At 50.4% G+C, this 17,505-nt stretch overlaps 1 protein-coding gene across 3 annotated transcripts; it reads left to right on the top strand.

Annotated features, from left to right (window-relative positions):
* Positions 1-1,302: 1,302 nt before the first annotated feature.
* On the top strand, positions 1,303-16,892 carry Abcd4 (ATP binding cassette subfamily D member 4). Of its 3 annotated transcripts, XM_050164493.1 has the most exons (19): positions 1,303-1,463; positions 3,252-3,370; positions 3,496-3,623; positions 4,705-4,844; positions 5,813-5,929; positions 6,196-6,321; positions 6,883-6,933; positions 10,328-10,422; positions 10,681-10,802; positions 10,880-10,971; positions 11,119-11,208; positions 13,071-13,279; positions 13,414-13,505; positions 13,945-13,981; positions 14,299-14,348; positions 15,197-15,249; positions 15,538-15,614; positions 16,150-16,265; positions 16,422-16,892. In XM_050164493.1, the coding sequence occupies exons 1-19, from the start codon at positions 1,423-1,425 to the stop codon at positions 16,488-16,490; spliced, it is 1,824 nt and encodes a 607-aa protein (XP_050020450.1). In that variant the 5' UTR covers positions 1,303-1,422; the 3' UTR covers positions 16,491-16,892. The 3 variants fall into 3 exon arrangements, with proteins under 3 accessions (XP_050020450.1, XP_050020451.1, XP_050020452.1); XM_050164494.1 differs by lacking the exon at positions 6,196-6,321; XM_050164495.1 differs by lacking the exons at positions 3,252-3,370; positions 3,496-3,623; positions 4,705-4,844; positions 5,813-5,929; positions 6,196-6,321 and having other exon boundaries at positions 1,360-1,463.
* The last annotated feature ends 613 nt before the right edge of the window (positions 16,893-17,505 follow it).

The following is a 17,505-nucleotide window of genomic DNA, read 5'->3' as shown; positions in this document are numbered from 1 at the left end:
CAGCCTGGATAGTTCGAGTCCCAGGATAGCCAGGGCTGTACAGAGAAACCCTGTTTGGGGGGGGGGGGGGGAACGAAAGAGTAACAACAACAACACCCAAATAATTCAACCAACTAAACAAAACTCCACTATTACTTAGCATTATTGAAAACAGCAATGATTAAGTCAGAATCTCCTTCCCAATTTTTTCTCTTGAGGCAGGTCTCCTGCAGTCCAGGCTGGTCAAGAACTCTGCACTTTCTGTGTAACTGAGGCATATCTTGAATTACTGATCCTCCTGCTTATACCACCGCGTTCTAGAATTACAGGCTTGCACAGCCATATTTGGCTGGAAAACTGACTTATATGTTTATTTTTGTAGTGCTGGGGACTGAACCGAGGGCCTTATGTATTCCAGGCAAACCCTTTACCACTATGCTACATCTTCCTGACTTAAAAGTTCACTTTCGGGCCAGGTGGTGGTGGCGGCGCATGCCTTTAATCCCAGCACTTGGGGTGGGGTGGGGGGAGGCACCAAGGGCAGAGGAAGATGAATCTCTGTGAGTTCGAGGCCGGTCTGGTCTACAGAGTGATTTCCAGAACAGCTACTGCTACACAGAGAAACCCTGTCTCAACCCTTGCTCCACCTCTCCCACAAAAAAAAAAAAAAAAAAAAAAAAAAAAAAGTTCACTTTCGGGAACGTCCTTTGTAAGCACTGGCTGCTCTTTCAGAGGCTCAGGGTCTGTAACTTGAGTACAGATACACACACTCCGATGCCCTCTTCCGGCCTCTGCAAGCACCAGGCACGCACGTGGTACTCAGACATATATGCAGGCAAAACATCCGTATACATAAAATAATATATATTTAAAAAAAAAAAAAAAACACGTGTAAATCGTTCTGGGACTAACGAGCTCATCCGGCGAAGGCTTTTGCCACCAGTCCTGACAACTTAAGTTTGCTCCTAGGAACCCTCAGGATGGAAGGAGAAAACTGACTCTTTGTAGTTGTCCTGACTTCCACACTTGAGCCATGGTTCGTGTGAGCACACACAAACGCACACACACATATAGTATATATATACGTGTGTGTGTATTTATGCATATACATATTCACATATATATTTCTTTTAAGATCACGCTGGCTTCTCTGGGAGATGTTTACATTCCGAACTACCTGTTGTCAAAAGAAACCTCCCAGACCCAGAGGGGACGCTCTAGCCGCCGGGCCAGCTCCATAAATTCTGGCTATTCTCTTGCTTTTTCCGGAAAGCCTGCGCTTCCGGGAGCAGCCGCCGAGCCCCAGCCGTCCTCTCTAGCCCCCGCGTCTCTGTGGTCGCTGGCGCCCCTCCCCTTTCCTCCCAGGGCGGGGCCCCGAGCTCCGCGGACTCTGCCCGGGGTGGGCAGGGGGCTGGCTCGGCTGGCTCATCGGTCGCATCCCGGATGATGGCGGTCCCAGGGCCCGCAGCCCGAGCTGGCGCCAGGTGAGCAGGGCTAGTGAGGACAGCCGGTAGACGAGGACGCCCTGTCTGGGCAGTGGGGAAGGGCTTGCTGTCCCCGTCGGGTCCTTTCTCGCAACTCTCCTTTCAGTTCTCCGCGCTCTTTGGAACCCCGGCTTCACAGTGTGGTGCTAACTCTGTTTCATTCTTGGAACTGAGGACACCCCTCTATTGGTAGATTTCTCCCTTGGTTCGCATTCTCAATCCCAGTCCGCTCCTCGGACCACCTCCCCCCCCCCCCATCCTGTGTATTAATTTTTTCAGACACCTTCACTTAAATTGTCATATTATCTTTTTAAAAAGTAGCTAGATAGATTTTGAGTTCATGTAAACAATATGTTGTGATTTTTGTGGTGTGTTTTTGTTTGTTTGTTTGTTTTGTTTTTCAAGACCGGGTTTCTCTGTGTAGCACTAGCTGTCCTGGAACTCGATCTTTAGACCAGGCTGGCCCCTAACTCACATAGATCCTCCTGCCTCTGCCTCCCCAATGCTGTGATTAAAGGCATGCTCCACTACCGTCCAGTTTATATGTTGTGATTTTTAAAGCAGAAAAAGAAAGAACGAGAACGAAAGAAAGGAAGAAAGGAAGGAAGGAAGAAAGGAAGAAAGAAAGAAAGAAAGAAAGAAAGAAAGAAAGAAAGAAAGAAAGAAAGAAAGAAAGAAAGACATCAAAAACTTCAAGCCAAGCTTTGGGTTTTGAGGTTATCCATGCTATATGAGCTTTCGCTCCTGAATGTGGCCTGGTATCACCCTTATTACTTAGACTATTCCTCTCATTTCCCTAGCAATGGGCACCTAGATTCCAATACCAAGCACCGTGACCTATACTGTGATGGGCATTCCTGCAGTTATCTCTTGGTAGATGTTGCTGATTTTGATCTGGGCTGTCCACCCCGGAGATAAGATGCTGAGCTGTACTTAGTTCTACAAGGTTGCTCTTTGGAGTGGTCACGACCAGTTTATCCTTCCTAACAGCAGTATTTAAAGGTTCTGGTTCCCTTTATTTCCATCCCCAGTATTTGGTATTGTTTAGGTCCCCCTGCTAATACATATCAATTTGATGTGTGTAAGATAGTGTTCTATTGTGCTAACTTTATTTTTATTTTGTGTGTGTGAGTGTGTGTGTGTGTGTGCCATGACACATGTATGGAGTCAGAGAACAACTTTAAGGAGTTGGTTCTTTCCACACTGGGACCTGGGGATGGAATTCAGGTCTTAAAGACAAACTTTACCAGCTGAGGCATCTTGTCAACCACACTGTGCTGACTCAATACACGTACTGGGCGTGTAGAGTGCCCCTTCCACAGGCTGTTTATCTCCTTTCCCCACTTTCCTAGGAAATATAGCTGACTTGCAGAAATTCCTTGCATGCTCCAGATTGTCATTCCTTACTCATTTCGTTCTGTAAATGCCTTTTCTCGTTTAATCAAAATCTGTGGTACTGTGTTGAATAAAAATACTTCATTGTAAATTAAGCCCATCAGTTTTACCCTGTGTAGTTTGTAGGTTTGGGGTCTTTTCTGAGAAATGTCTTCCCACTGTATCATTATTAAGGTATCGCCACTAAAATCCTTTTTTTTTTTTTTTTACATTTGCTTCGGTTAGGCTAGTAGTGCCACTTTTTGCTCTGATGTCCTCTAGCCCTATCATCTTCAGCATTCATAAGCCATTCTCTGTGCAAAGCCTGGACCCTCTGTAAAGAATGAGGCTAAGCTGGGTACCTCCCATAAGGCTCTGTCCTCTGAGCCTTCTCTCCATGTCTGACATCTGCAGGCCCAGGATAGATCTGCAACTTGTCCAGCGGTTCCTGAGGATACAGAAGGTTTTCTTTCCTTCTTGGTCATCACAGAATGTCTTAATGTTCATGACGCTCTTGTGTGTGACCCTCCTGGGTGAGTGAGTGGGCTGTGGGGGATGGGACAGAGCCTGGGTTTAGAAGTCCTTTCCTTGTCTCTGGCAGGAGGAAGTGTTGTCTTTCCTTCCCCCTTTGATTTCTGGCTCCTCTCCCTCCCCACAGAGCAATTGGTGATCTACCAAGTTGGCTTGATCCCCAGTCAGTATTATGGGGTCCTAGGAAACAAAGACCTGGATGGATTTAAAGCCCTGACCTTCCTGGCTGTGGTGCTCATTGTTCTCAACTCAGCCGTAAGGACTCCCCTTGGCCCTGTGGTCCCCTTCTTCTGTCTAGGGGAATGCTTGGTAGCACCTAATGTTCAGGAAGCAGGAACCAAGCTTCTGCTGCTTTCTGGGAAGTAACAGTTCCCCTGAAGGATGGAACCTGAGGCAGGGCCTTGATCTTGATATTGGCCTACTTGGAATGGACTTTCTGGTTTAACACTCAGGAGAAATAGTCAGTGTCCCTTCCCATCCCAGGACTCTCGTTTCAGGGAACTCAGCACACTTTAAAACCCGCATCTGCAGCCAGGGAGCTGCTGCTTCTCTGGCAGCTGAGGCTGTGGCTCAGCCCGAGTGGTGTCACACCTCCAGCCTTCCTCCTGCTTCTTTCTTGTCCTTCCACTATGTGAGTTAGTGACACCCTACTTGTTTGTCAAGATACCTTTATTGGCTCTTCTTTCACGTCTTCCTCAACTTCCTTTTGTTTCCTCCATCAACTTCAACCCCATCTCCATATATGCTTGCTCTCTCAGTTGACAGCTGTGCCACACTCCTTACTGGCTTGTGAACTCCTTGTCATTTCCCTAAGGCTCAGCGTGAGGCTCTTCAGGAAGGGCAGGTGATGGAGCAAGGCTCTCCCAAGACCCAGCCTCCGTCAGGCTGGACTAGCAGCAGTTTCTGGGGCTGCCCTTTCTTGTCTTTAGGTGACCACTGGGGTACTTTCAGCCAGTAAGACCTCAGATATGTGGAGGCCTCTTCCTTGCTTGGGGGTAGAGGAGTAGTTCATACATGGAGCAGACATGGGGCTGGCTCCCTGTCTCCAGCTGCAGCTCTGCTCTCAATTGAGACTACACTGCAGAAAGGGGCTTAAGGGGCTTGCCTTTGGGAAGCCTGTTGGGATTTGTTGAAGGAGTAGGCACGTGAGCGAATGGGGAAGGGAAATCTCGTGATTTGAAACCTTAGAAGGGAACTATCCCTGAAGTGAGTCGAGTGGCTTCTGCCTCATCAGCAGAAGCTCCTGCCAGTTCTGAGCTTTGAACCTAGAATCGCAGGAAGCCATCTTTTCCTCCCCTCCCTTCCCCCTTTCCCCCCACCCCCACCCTGTGTACAGCTGAAGAGCTTTGACCAGTTCACCTGCAACCTGCTGTATGTGAACTGGAGGAAGGACCTCACCGAGCACCTGCACAACCTGTACTTCCGGGCCCGAGTGTACTACACCCTCAACGTGCTGCGGGATGACATCGATAATCCGTAGGCATCCCTCTCCATCCTTGCTGCCCCTGATGGCTCTGTGTGTGGCCAGCTTAGTCCTGCAGACTCCTGGCCACGCTCGTCTGCAGGAGGCCAGTGCTGCTGCCCAGAGCTGTGTAGGGAAGATGTTCTGCAGAGAGATGCTGGGGCTGAAAACAGGGAGCTAAAAGTAAACAATTAGGAGCAGTTTTAGCTCGTTTCAAATAATTGAGTTGAAATGAAGTAAATGAAGGAGGCATCCTTGCCAAGCAACAAGCTCTTGGATGTGCAGCGGGCAGGAGAGCAGAAGGAAAGGAAAATTTTAGATCCCTATTCTGTCACCGCCCTGCCTCTAGCGCTTATGTTCAGTAAGTCTTCGTCTTCCTGTACAATGACTATCACGATAGTCCTGTCTCAGAGGATGTGGTCAGGTGAACTGACACTGGCCCTGGTGGGGCCAGTGTCATACCTGACGTCAAGTGTGGCTGCTTAAGCTGAAATTTTAGAGGTGAGGGATTGCAGAAGGGCTCGTGGGAATAGGGGTGAGGGTGGCCCTGGTGGTGAGATGGGACCTGTGGGATGTCCCCCTCACTCACCAGCCACAGCCCGTGCTGCCCACCTGGGGTGACCTTTCCTCAGGCTGAGCTTCCCAGGGAAGGTCCTGAGAAGATGGGCTTTTCATGGTGACTCAGCCCTGGTGAAGCTGTCACAACCAGCCCTGACCTGGAGTCGCCCCCGTCTGTAGAGATAAGGGAGGATTGAGATTAAGGAGAGCGTGTTCTTTACCACGCAAAAAGAAAGCTCTATCCTCAGATTTCCGTGGGTCTTCTGATGGTTTGGTTTTGTTTTCCTCTTCTGTATGGTAAATCGAGACAGCAGTCTAGAATCCTGGTGAGGGTCTAAGGACTGTGTGTCTGGGTCAGTCAGGGTTGGAAGTGGAGGTCCCCAGCTCGCTGGGCTCAGCTCCTCTTCCCTGTTGGCGGCTGTAGGGACCAGCGCATCAGCCAGGACGTGGAGCGGTTCTGCAGGCAGCTTAGCAGTATGACCAGCCGGCTGATCGTATCCCCCTTCACCCTGGCCTACTACACGTACCAGTGCTTCCAAAGGTGCAGCCTCTCCCTCCAGGTGCCCTCCCCAACCTGAGCCTCCCACACCCAGGGCAGGGTCCAAGAGAGGCTCTTCTTTCCCACCCGCACCCCAGGGAGGCTTCCCACCCCTCTTTGGTCATGTGGTATTTAGCCAGGTGTCAGGTGTCACACAGATGCAGAGCTCCAATAGAGGCTACCTGAGAGGGACGAGGCTGGAAGGGGGTTCACCAAGCTATGTGTGTGGCATCCCACAACCCCTCTCACCCTCCGTTTCTGCCTTCCAGCACAGGCTGGCTTGGGCCTGTGTGCATTTTTGGATATTTCATCATGGGAACCATGGTGAACAAGACTTTGATGGGGCCCATTGTGACGAAGCTGGTGCAGCAGGAGAAGCTGGAGGGGGATTTTAGGTGTGTCTTCTTGGGTAAGATTAAGGGACAAGGTAACTGCTGTTCCAGCTACTAGCCGTGTGTAATCTCCTGGAGGAAATGGGTGTCCTATGCATCTTGAGATTTCCGTTCTGTCATCTCTGAAGTGAATGGTGTACTTGTCTATTGAGAGAACTGTGAGAATTAGGGACATCGTGCATGTGACGCAGTGAGAAAGGTGTGGCGTGGCCAGCATCAGCACCCTCTGGGGGCCTTTTCACAAGCTCGTGGTCCAGCTGCCCTCTCTGTTGGGCCAGCAGCTGTTCTACATCCTGCCCCTGCTTCCTGCCTTGGTTAAGCTAGGCATAGGGAAGGAGGTCCCGCAGACAAGAATACACCCGTCCCATTCCAGCCAGCTGAAGTCAGCACTGTTTGTACAGTTCCTGCTGCCCCACCCAAGCCCTGGGGGTTTCACCCTTGTGACAGCCCAGGGAAAGGCAGCCACAGTCCACAGAGAGCTGCTGGACCCTATGTTGTATGGGTGTGGACTTGCTCTCCATCCAGGGCTCCCAGCACCAGCACCTTTGCCTTCTATCTACCTAGGTTCAAGCACATGCAGATTCGAGTGAATGCCGAGCCCGCCGCTTTCTACAGGTGAGTCTAGCAGAGGAAGTTCCCCTTCTCCCCACATTAGTATTAGGAAGGGAAAGATAAAGACCACAACCCTCCTGGCACCGTAGAGCTTGTCACACTTAACTGTGACCCTCTCTCCAGCCTTCTCTCTGTCCTCAGGTACAGGGACTGCTTGTGAAGCTGGTGGCTTCGTTAGTTAGTATTAATGACCTAAATATGGGTTCTAAAATGACCAAGGGAAAAAATGAGTGGGCCTTGCCTTTGTCTCTCTTGCTGTCTGTGGAGTGACTTTTTCTGTCTCTGCAGCGTGGGGGTGGGGGTGGGCTCCTCACAGAAGGTCACATCTACCCTTGCTGGAGCCAAGGGCCTGGTGTCTTGCTGGGTGTTGTGGAGTTGCTTCCTTCCTGGACCAGGGCAGGTCCTGGTGTCTGGGCTGGTAGCCTAGGCTGTATTTAAGAAGCTGGATTATTCCCTGGCTCCCCTGTTCATGGGGAAATCTAATAGATCCTCTGTGCTCAGTCAATCTCTACTGCAGTTAGCAGTCCCCTCCACATGGGGACACCAGGAACACAGACTCTGAGATGAGCCAGGAGGCCATGGTGGCGCACACCTTCCATCCAGACTCAGTAGGCAGAAGCAGACAGATCTTCGTGAGTTGAAGGCCAGCCAGGGCTATATAGTGAGACTCAGTCTAAAAGAAAAAAATAAATAAAGGACCTGAGCTGGATTCTGGAGGTGGGATGAGTCCAGTGATGCCCATGTTCTGGATTCAGCAGCCTCTGCTGTGAGATCCCAACAGGTTAGCTCTTACAGCGGCAGACTGCTCCTGCCGACTCTGCCAACTTAAAATACCCCCTTCTTCTCCCCAGTTTTTCTTTTCTTTTTTTTTTTTTAAATATTTATTTATTTATTATGTATACAATATTCTGTCTGCGTGTATGCCTGCAGGCCGGAAGAGGGCACCAGACCCCATTACAGATGGTTGTGAGCCACCATTGTGGTTGCCGGGAATTGAACTCAGGACCTTTGGAAGAGCAGGCAATGCTCTTAACCACTGAGCCATCTCTCCAGCCCCCCCGTTTTTCTTGTGGAGAATTTCTGCCAACTCTTGAAGCCTTTTAAGTTACTTCCCCTGGGGAGCTGACCAAGACTCCCTTAGTGGACACACCTGTTTGTTGTCATAGTGCTAAGGACACATTTGGCACTCAGTATGCCTAGAGGCAAGGCCACCTGCCGTCAACTGTGAGTTTCTTCTCCCCCAGATAGGGTTTCTCAGTGCAGCCCTGGCTGCCCTGGAACTTGCTCTTTAGATCAGGCTGGCCTCGAACTCTCAAAGATCTGCCTACCTCTGCTTCCCAAGTGCACCACCACCGGCCTACTGCAAGTTTCTTTCTTTTTTTTAAAAAAAAATATTTATTTATTTGTTTGTTTGTTTATTATGTATACAATATTTTGTCTGTGTGTATGCCTGCAGGCCAGAAGAGGGCACCAGACCTCATTACATATGGTTGTGAGCCATCATGTGGTTGCTGGGAATTGAACTCAGGACCTTTGGAAGAGCAGGCAATGCTCTTAACCACCCAGCCATCTCTCCAGCCCCCTGCAAGTTTCTTAAAGATAGGAACTGTTGATCTACTTTATTGCATGGATGGCTGCCAGCCAGCATGAGTCTGGTGCAAAGTGACTGCTCCATTTCATTTGCTTAATAGTAGTAGCTCTTGAGGTTGGGGGTGTAGCTCAGTGGTAGACCACTGTCCTGAGTTCTAGCCCCAGCACTATACTAGTTACAATAATAATTACAGTAATAACAAAAGCAATAATAACAGCTCTTATTTACTCGAGGTCCCTCATGTGCTTGGTACTTTATATTCAGAACAGCTGGGGCTAGAGATGTAGTTCAGCTGGCAGAGTGCTTGCTTAGCATACCTGAGTCCCTGGGTTCAGTCCTCAGCACCACATAAACCAGGTGTGGTAGCACATGCCTCAAGTCCTACCATTTAGGGGATGGAGGCAGGCAGTAATTCAAGATCATTCTGGCTACATAGCAAGTAAGAGCTGGCCTGGATGTATGAGACTGTGTCTCAAAAAAGAAAGAAATCAACAGAACTTTTTTTATTCAACTGACTTTTCCTCCTCCTCCTCCTCCTTCTTCTTCCTCTTCCTCTTCCTCCTCCTCCTCCTCTTCGTCTTCTTCTTCTTCTTCTTCATATTATTATTATTATTTTGGTTTTTCAAGACAGAGTTTCTCTGTAGCTTTGAAGCCTATTCTAGCACTTGCTCTGTAGACCAGGCTGGCCTCAAACTCACAGAGATCCTCCTGCCTCCTGAGTGCTGGAATTAAAGGCAAGCACCGTCACCACCCAGCCTGACTTTAATTTTTTTTTTTTTTTTTTTTTACTTTTTCGAGACAGGGTTTCTCTGTGGCTTTGGAGCCTGTCCGGGAACTAGCTCTGTAAACCAGGCTGGTCTCGAACTCACAGAGATCCGCCTGCCTCTGCCTCCCGAGTGCTGGGATTAAAGGCGTGCGCCACCATCGCCGGGCCTGACTTTAATTTTTAAATTTTTTTTTAATCTTATTTACTTTATTTGTAGGTGTGTGTGTAGGGTGTGTGCTGGTGTCATTAGGGGCCAGAAGTGGGTATTGGTTTCACTGATTCTGGAGTTACAGGCAGTTGTGAGCTACTTAGTGTAGCTGCTGGGATTGGAACAGCACGCTCTGGAAGAAAGAGCAAGAGTGCTCTTATGCAGGCCTCCAGCCCCCTAGTGCCTCGCTGTGTAGCCCTGGCTGTCCTGGAACTCTCTGTAAACAGGCTGGTCTCAAGCTCACAGAGATAAGTGCTGGGATTGTAGGTGTGCACCACTATGCTGGGTTAAAGTTTTTAAGATTTCCTTATTTTATGTTTATGAGTGCTTTGCTTGCATGTATATCTGTACTGTCTGTGTGCCTGGTACCCGCTGAGGTCAGAGGAGGCAGTCAGATCTCCTGGAACCGGAGTAACAAGCAGCTGTGAGCTGCCATGTACTTGCTGGGAGTTGAACCCAGGTCCTCTATAAGAGCAACAAGGGCTGAGCCTTCTTTTCAGTGCCCCCATAGAACTCTTAAATCACGATCTAACGTACTATGTAGCTGTCACTAGTTCAATTGTAAAGTAAGAAAGGTGTTAGAAGTTTACATAACTATTATTTTAACAGAAACCAGCCAGAGTTTTGGATCTGAACCGGGTCTGGCCAACTTCAGAGTTCATGACCACAGACTGAGTCATGGGGCTCAAGCTGTGGATGTTCACGGAAGAGAGTGTCTCAGGCTAGGATCAAACATGGGCTTGGTCTCTAAAGGAGGCTATGGTGGGGGTGAAGGTGCCCCAGCCTTGCTGAGCCCCTGCAGGTCCTGAGACATCTCATTCTTTTCCATCAGAGCTGGGCTCGTAGAACACATGAGAACGGACCGCAGGCTGCAGAGACTCCTTCAAACCCAGAGAGAGCTGATGTCCAGGGAGCTCTGGCTGTATAGTAGGCAGAGGGGCCCTGGGAGGTGGGACCACAGGATGGGGGTGGTCCGATTAACACTTCATCCGCACACCACCCTACTGTCTGCCTGCCCTGGTTAGGGATCCATTTCCTGAAAGGATTAACCAGAGGGAGCCATTGCCTTTGCTGTGGGTATCTTAGGGGTGTGTGGCCTTGCTTGGCTTCCTGCTCCACATCCTAAGGGTTCCCCTGCAGAACACATGGGTGTCTCCTGGGTCTCACGAAACCTGTTTCCTACAGTTGGTATCAACACCTTTGATTATCTGGGCAGTATTTTGAGCTACGTTGTCATTGCGATCCCCATTTTCAGTGGGATCTATGGCGACCTGAGCCCCACGGAGCTCAGCACCCTGGTCAGCAAGGTGAGGTCGCTTCTGATAAACCTTTCCCTGTGGCCCAGGGCGCTGGGCCTGCACTCACTGCTCTCTGTCCTGACCAGAATGCCTTTGTGTGTATCTACCTCATCAACTGCTTCACCCAGCTCATTGACCTGTCCACCACGTTCTCAGACGTCGCTGGTTACACGCACAGGTGAGCAGGGTGTGCCATTAGAAAACACTGAGCCTGAACGGGGAAGGACAGAATCCCACTGTGTGTCAGTGGGCGGGAGAGAGACAGGAAGGCGTTTCCCCTTTACCCGGCGTCAAGATCCCGCCTTAGTTCTTCCTTCTTGCCCAGGATTGGAGAGCTTCAGGAGGCCCTGCTGGACACGTCCCGAAAATCCCAAGACTGTGAGAGCCTGGGCGAGAGTGAGTGGGATTTGAGCAAGTGAGTACTGAGCTGTAGTGCGGGTGGAAAAACACGATGATCACCAGCTCGAGTGAACATGGAGCCCCCTCCCCTAGGCAGCGGAGATAAGGAGTGGGTGGAAGCAATCTGCATGTTGTACCAAGTGCATTTTAAGTGTGCACTGTTGGCTGACACCTTCGTCCTGGCACCCGTTGTATAGGTTTACATCATTCTCCAGCAAACGTGCACACCTTCTGCCTGGCACTGTAACAAAACAAAAAGCCAGGCGTGGTGGCTTACACTTTTAATCCCAGTACTTAGGAGGCTGAGGCAGAAGGATTGTTTAAGACCACCCTCAACTGCATGGTGAGACCCTGGCTAAATAAAATAAATATTTATTTTATGAATGTATCAATAAAAATGTAGGCCGGGCGGTGGTGGCGCACGCCTTTAATCCCAGCACTCGGGAGGCAGAGGCAGGCGGATCTCTGTGAGTTCGAGGCCAGCCTGGTCTACAAGAGCTAGTTCCAGGACAGGCTCCAAAGCCACAGAGAAACCCTGTCTCGAAAAACCAAAATAAATAAATAAATAAAATAAAAAATAAATAAAAATGTAGAAAATAAATGAATAAAAAAAAAAGAGGGGTTGGGGAGATGGCTCAGTGGGTAAGGTGCTTGAGGATTTAGGTTCAAGTCTCTAGCGATCGCACAGAAGCCAGTGTGAGTCTTTAACACTAGTGCAGGGTGGTGGCAACAGGCAGCTCTCAAGGGTTCAGTATCTGGTCAGCCTTGGCAAACAGTGAGCTCCAGGTTTAGACCTAAGAAGGAACACACATGACATGACGTCTGGTGTCACACGTGAATGCATACATATGCACACACTTACATGCACCACACAGGACAAAAGTAATCTTTTGTTTTTTTAAAAAAAGAAGAAAAACCTGAACGATGCCCTCCTTATCTCTTCTTTCCGCTGAGCCCGCCACTGCCCCTTTCCCAGGGTGCCCTTGTTTCCGTGCCTCCCTCGGACCCAGAGATATCTTTATTCATACATCCCTGGGGTCCCACAGTGTTTCATCTCAAGGGCAAATTACTTAACCGTTCTGAGTATCATTTCCTTTATCGCTATAAAGGATAGTAATAAAATCCTCCTCCTCAGAAGTAAAAATCAGTTGTCATCCTTGAAAAGTGCTTCCTTTCAAAAATGGAAATCTGGCTGTGTGTGACATGGGTGTGACCCATGCCTTTAATCCTAGGCCACAGGAAGCAGAGGAATCTGAGTTGGAGGCCAGCCCGATCCACAGAGCAGGTTCCAGGATGGCTTATGCTATACAAACAACAGAAAAGAGGAACAAACCCCCACTAATACTAGCATGAAGTCGTGTAGTCCTGGACATGTCACTTAGCCATCTGAGCTGGGTTTTTCTCAGCCAAGCAGGGCAACCTACACCATTGATGGCTGCCAACACTGATTAAGATAAGTCACGTAGGGCTGGTCACACTGGGTCACGGGTCAGTGCTTCAGCTCCAGCTTCATGCTGATCCGTAGGCTGCCATGACATTCTACCACAGGCCACCTTAAATGACAGGACCTTTCTCACAGTTCTGCAGACTAGGAATTCAAGGTTTGGGTTAGAGTGGGTGAGTTTGGTTTCTCCCGAGTCACCTTGGCTCCCAGATGGTTACTTCCACGTTTGTGGTCACTTGGCCTCCCTGCAAGCCCTGTCCCTGGGGTCCACTCTGACAGCCTGTTTTAACATCACCCCATCTCGTGCTTTACACCCTGAGGTATGAGGATTGAAATGTCAGGGTCTGAGTTTGATGGGACAAAGGTGATGCTTCTAAGCCAAGCACTTGTACTTCTCTCACGGCCTGTCTCTCCACCTCCCTTCTCTGTCCCAGGGCCCCAGGGTGGCCAGTCACAGAGCCATCAGACACAGCTTTTCTGCTTGACCGGGTTTCCATCCTTTCCCCGTCCTCTGACAAGCCCCTGATCAAGGACCTGAGCTTGAAGATCTGTGAGGGGCAGAGTCTGCTCATCACAGGCAACACGGGCACCGGCAAGACCTCCCTGCTGCGGGTGCTGGGCGGCCTGTGGGAGAGCATGAAGGGTGAGCCAGCCCTCCCTGTCCCGGATGCAGCCTTGGCCCCGGTGGGCAGCGTGGTGGGAAGCGGGTGAGATGAGAGGAAAGGCAGGTACCCACTCTGAGAGGTCTCCCAATGGCGGCTCCTGTGGGCTCTGCAGGCTCAGTGCAGATGCTGACTGACTTTGGGCCCCACGGGGTGCTGTTCCTGCCACAGAAGCCATTCTTCACTGATGGGACACTTCGGGAGCAGGTCAGCAGGGTCAGGGGTCTATTCCTCCAACCTCATTCCATCCGCTTATATCCAGGACTTCTAACAGTGAGGTTAGGGCCGGTAAAGTGCTCCTGCCTGGGAGCTCCCAGCCTCTGAGAACGTACTGTGCAGTATTTATGGATTGAACCCAGAGGACTTCCTAGGGTGTCTAGCCTGTTACCCCGTTTGTTTGTTGGGCATTAGAGTTTGCGCTCAGAAGGTTCCAAGACTCTTGCCTCACAGACACACGTCTGAAGGCTACAGCTGCCCCACTGGTTACATCTGTGTCTCTCCTACTAGGCCCTCAGGCTGGTGTCACCCCTCTGCTTAGACGGGGAGGAGTCTGCCGCTGTGGGTGGTTCCTAGGGATGCTAAGGGGTGGGACTGAGTGCCGCTGGCTCTTATCACCTGTCCTAGCCAGAGCTGTTCTTGTTTTCAGGTGATCTATCCCCTGAAGGAGATCTACCCTGACTCAGGTGAGCTGTTGCGCCTCAACTCCTGTCATCTCACCCCAGTTGTCCCTGCTCTGCCTGGGTAGCCCCCCCCCTTGCCCCTGGAAAACTCTCTAGCCAAGCTATTGGCTATCCTTTATCTGCTCACTATTTTGGGGTCCTCTTCTTGTCCTGTCTTCCTTTCCCGAAGAGAGACACCACTGAAGAAGGCAAGCAAGTATTCCTTTCACAGGCCGTTCTGCTCTGAGGTTTGTCCCGGGGCGTCTGCCCCTGCTGGGATGCGTGCCCTCCATCCTGCCCGCCTGAGGCCCCAGTGTACTGAAGAAGCCTCTGTTTTGCAGGTTCTGCTGATGATGAAAGGATCATGAGGTTCTTGGAGTTGGCAGGCTTGGTGAGTGGGACAGGTGTTGGGGAACCGGGCTCACCTGAGTGCACTGGCCACAGGTAGCTGCTGGCCAGCGGAGCTGTTGCCATTTCTGGACCCGAGACTGGGGCAAACGGGGAGTTACAAGTTGGCAGTAGGAACGGCAGACAGGGTACAGGCAGTAAGGCGCTGTGCTCTTGCTCTCTGTAGAGATATTGTTTTCATTTTTGGGGTGTGTTTGTGTGTTTTGGGTTCCAGGGATAGGGCTCAGGTTGCCAGGCAGGCTGGTATGGCAAGCACTCAACCCACTGAGCTATCTCACCTCTGTGGCAAATTTTAAAACAATAACAAAGGGCTGGAGAGATAGCTCAGAGGTTAAGAGCACTGGCTACTTTTCCAGAGGACCTGAGTTCAATTCCCAGCAACTACATGGTGGCTCACAACCATCTACAGTGAGATATGGTGCCCTCTTCTGGTGTACAAGCACACATGCAGACAGAACACTGTCTACATAATAAATAAATAAATCTTAAAAAAAAAAACAATAACAGCAGGGCAGTGGTGGCACACGCCTTTAATCCCAGCACTCGGGAGGCAGAGGCAGGCAGATCTCTGTGAGTTCTAGGCCAGCCTGGTCTACAAGAGCTAGTGCCAGGACAGGCTCCAAAGCTACAGAGAAACCCTGTCTCGAAAAAAAAAAAATAACAGAGCTGACGGAGTGTGTCTGCTGCTTCTGTCACCGTCCTCCAGCTGGCCTGGAGTACAGGTGACAACGCCCACCGTGGCAAAGCGCTGCTGTGTCGGCATTTGAGGTGGGGATCTGGGACTGCAGAAAATGGATGGACCTTGTATGAACTTTGTGTCCTCTGTTCCAGTCCAGCTTGGTGGCAAGGACTGGAGGTCTGGACCAGCAGGTGGATTGGAACTGGTAAGGATGAGCTATTTCAGGCAGCTCCTTCATGAAGACAGTGGGTCCCAGCAGCCCTGCAAAGGGACAGAATGACTCCTGTCACCAACAGCCAGATGTTGGGCTGGTCCACCCGTTCAGGGTTTGTATCTAGGGTGTGGTTTGGGCCTCACCTGCCTTGTGGCTAAGCAGGAGGTCCTCTGTCCTGCAACCAGTGTCTGCAGTGAGCTTGCTTCTTTCAAGACCTGTTCTTGGCAAAAGTCAAGTCGCCACCTCCTGTAAGGGCTCCCTTCTGGTTACTTTGCCTAGGTATGATGTCCTGTCACCAGGGGAGATGCAAAGACTGTCCTTCGCTCGCCTCTTCTACCTGCAGCCAAAGTATGCAGGTGAGGAGCGCACCGTGGGTGCAGGCGCCAGGTGCTGTGTGTGCTCGCAGATGCTCACAGCGTGTGGTCACATCCACCTGTGCGTACCTGTCCATGACGAGGCATCCCTGTGTCCCCTGTCTGTGATGATCTTGGTCCTTTAGCATGATCCTGAGAATGTAAATACCCATTATTAAACTTCCTCAGTTAGAGGGGTTGTGATTAGAGCTCTTTGGGTTCTGCCCTAGATGAGTGGACATCCCCCAAGCTGTGTCTGGCAGGGGCATATATGTGTGGTGGGGTATGGACGTCCTGGATTGTACAGTCCCGGGGCACAGTGTTATTTATCTGTAGGCAGCTGAGAGAGCTGGGCAGTGCCCACAGGTATGTTCTCTATCCTGGTGTGGCTCTCTTGGACAGTTGTGTCCTTGAGGCAGGGATCCTCTAAGCCAGGGCAGCTGTCTGTCCTCCACACCCCAGGGTGAATACGGGTTGTAGGAGTGACAGAGAGGGCAAGGGCAGGGCTGTGACCCTTTGCCACCACGTGTGCTATCAGTGCTTGATGAAGCCACCAGTGCCCTGACGGAGGAGGTGGAGAGTGAGCTCTATCGCCTTGGCCAGCAACTGGGGATGACATTTATCAGCGTGGGACATCGGCCCAGCCTTGAGAAGGTACCCATGTCTCAGGGAAGGCCTGAGGAAGAGGAAGAACACAGAGGCCGGGCCTGGCCAGGCCAGAGGCCCCTCAAATGAGGCGCTGGGGGGCAGAGGGGTTGGGTGACTGCCCTGGCAGCTGTCTGACTTCCGTGGGGCAATGGTCTCTCGCAGTTTCACTCCTGGGTTCTGAAACTCTATGGAGGAGGACGGTGGGAACTGACCAGGATCAAAATGGAGTGAAGCCAAACATGGATGCACCAGGACAGCCAAGCCCTGGGTAGGCCTGCAGTGCCCAGGGCAGACAGCGGAGACTGGTGAGGCGAGGGGCCTCTGATTCACCTCAGGTTCTGTGTAGGAACCCTAGCAGCCGCAGGCCCTGCCAGGCGTGGCCCTGCAGGGAACCTGAGGTCTCCCCAGCGCTGCTCCTGTGATTTTTTACGAATGACTTCAGATGACGGTTGCTGAAGAAAAACCAAATGCACTAAAAAGTGCAAGATCAGAATGAGACGGCTGTGGGAGTCAAGTACGCTGACTACATTCAGTGATCGATTTTTTAAACTCTAATTAACCACTTAAATTTTATAAGTTTTTTTTTTAAAAAAAAGGAATAAACAATAAAAACGCGTTTTTTTCTCTACTGTAGAGTGGTCTCTTTGATTGAGTCTCCAGACTTGTCCTGCACGGTATGGAGGTATACTCTCCTACCTGCTGGGTGCTTCCACTCAGCCTGTGTCCCTCGCCTTCCACCAGAGCCTAGAGAGGACACAGTGTGGTTGGTGCCTGGACCACTGACCCTGGGGACCCTCTGTCTTTGTTATCTTTCGTTTGTTTGTTTCATTACTGGGAACTGAACCTGCAGCCCATGACTCCTAGGCAAGTGCTTTACCATGGAGCTACATCCCCAGCTGTCTGCATTATCTAACTCAGAAGAAATAATCCCCTTTTCCTTGTCAGCTAAAATAAGGTTGATGGGTTTTGTCTTGCTTTTGTTCCCCACCCCACCCCCCAAAAAAATCTGTTACAGAACAAGAAAAAAAATTAAGCCAAATGTGGTGGTGCATACCTGTAACCCCAAAAGGATGGTGGCAGAGGCAGGCGGATCATGAGTTTGAGACTTGTCTGGGCTAAATAATAAGACCCCCTACAAGTTAAATAGGCAAACCTCAAAAGCATAAAATAAAGTCATTGAACCCAAAGTCCTTTTTTTGTTGTTGTTGCCAGATTTTTGTATTCTATTGTAAGTATGTGTGTTTAT

The sequence above is a fragment of the Alexandromys fortis genome, unplaced genomic scaffold (assembly GCF_014885135.2).
Source record: "Alexandromys fortis isolate MF-2015 unplaced genomic scaffold, M_Fortis_MF-2015_v1.1 scaffold_159, whole genome shotgun sequence".
NCBI lineage: Eukaryota > Metazoa > Chordata > Mammalia > Rodentia > Cricetidae > Alexandromys > Alexandromys fortis.
The sequence above is the reverse complement of the archived record's forward strand: the minus strand, read 5'-3'. Positions and strand labels throughout refer to the sequence as shown.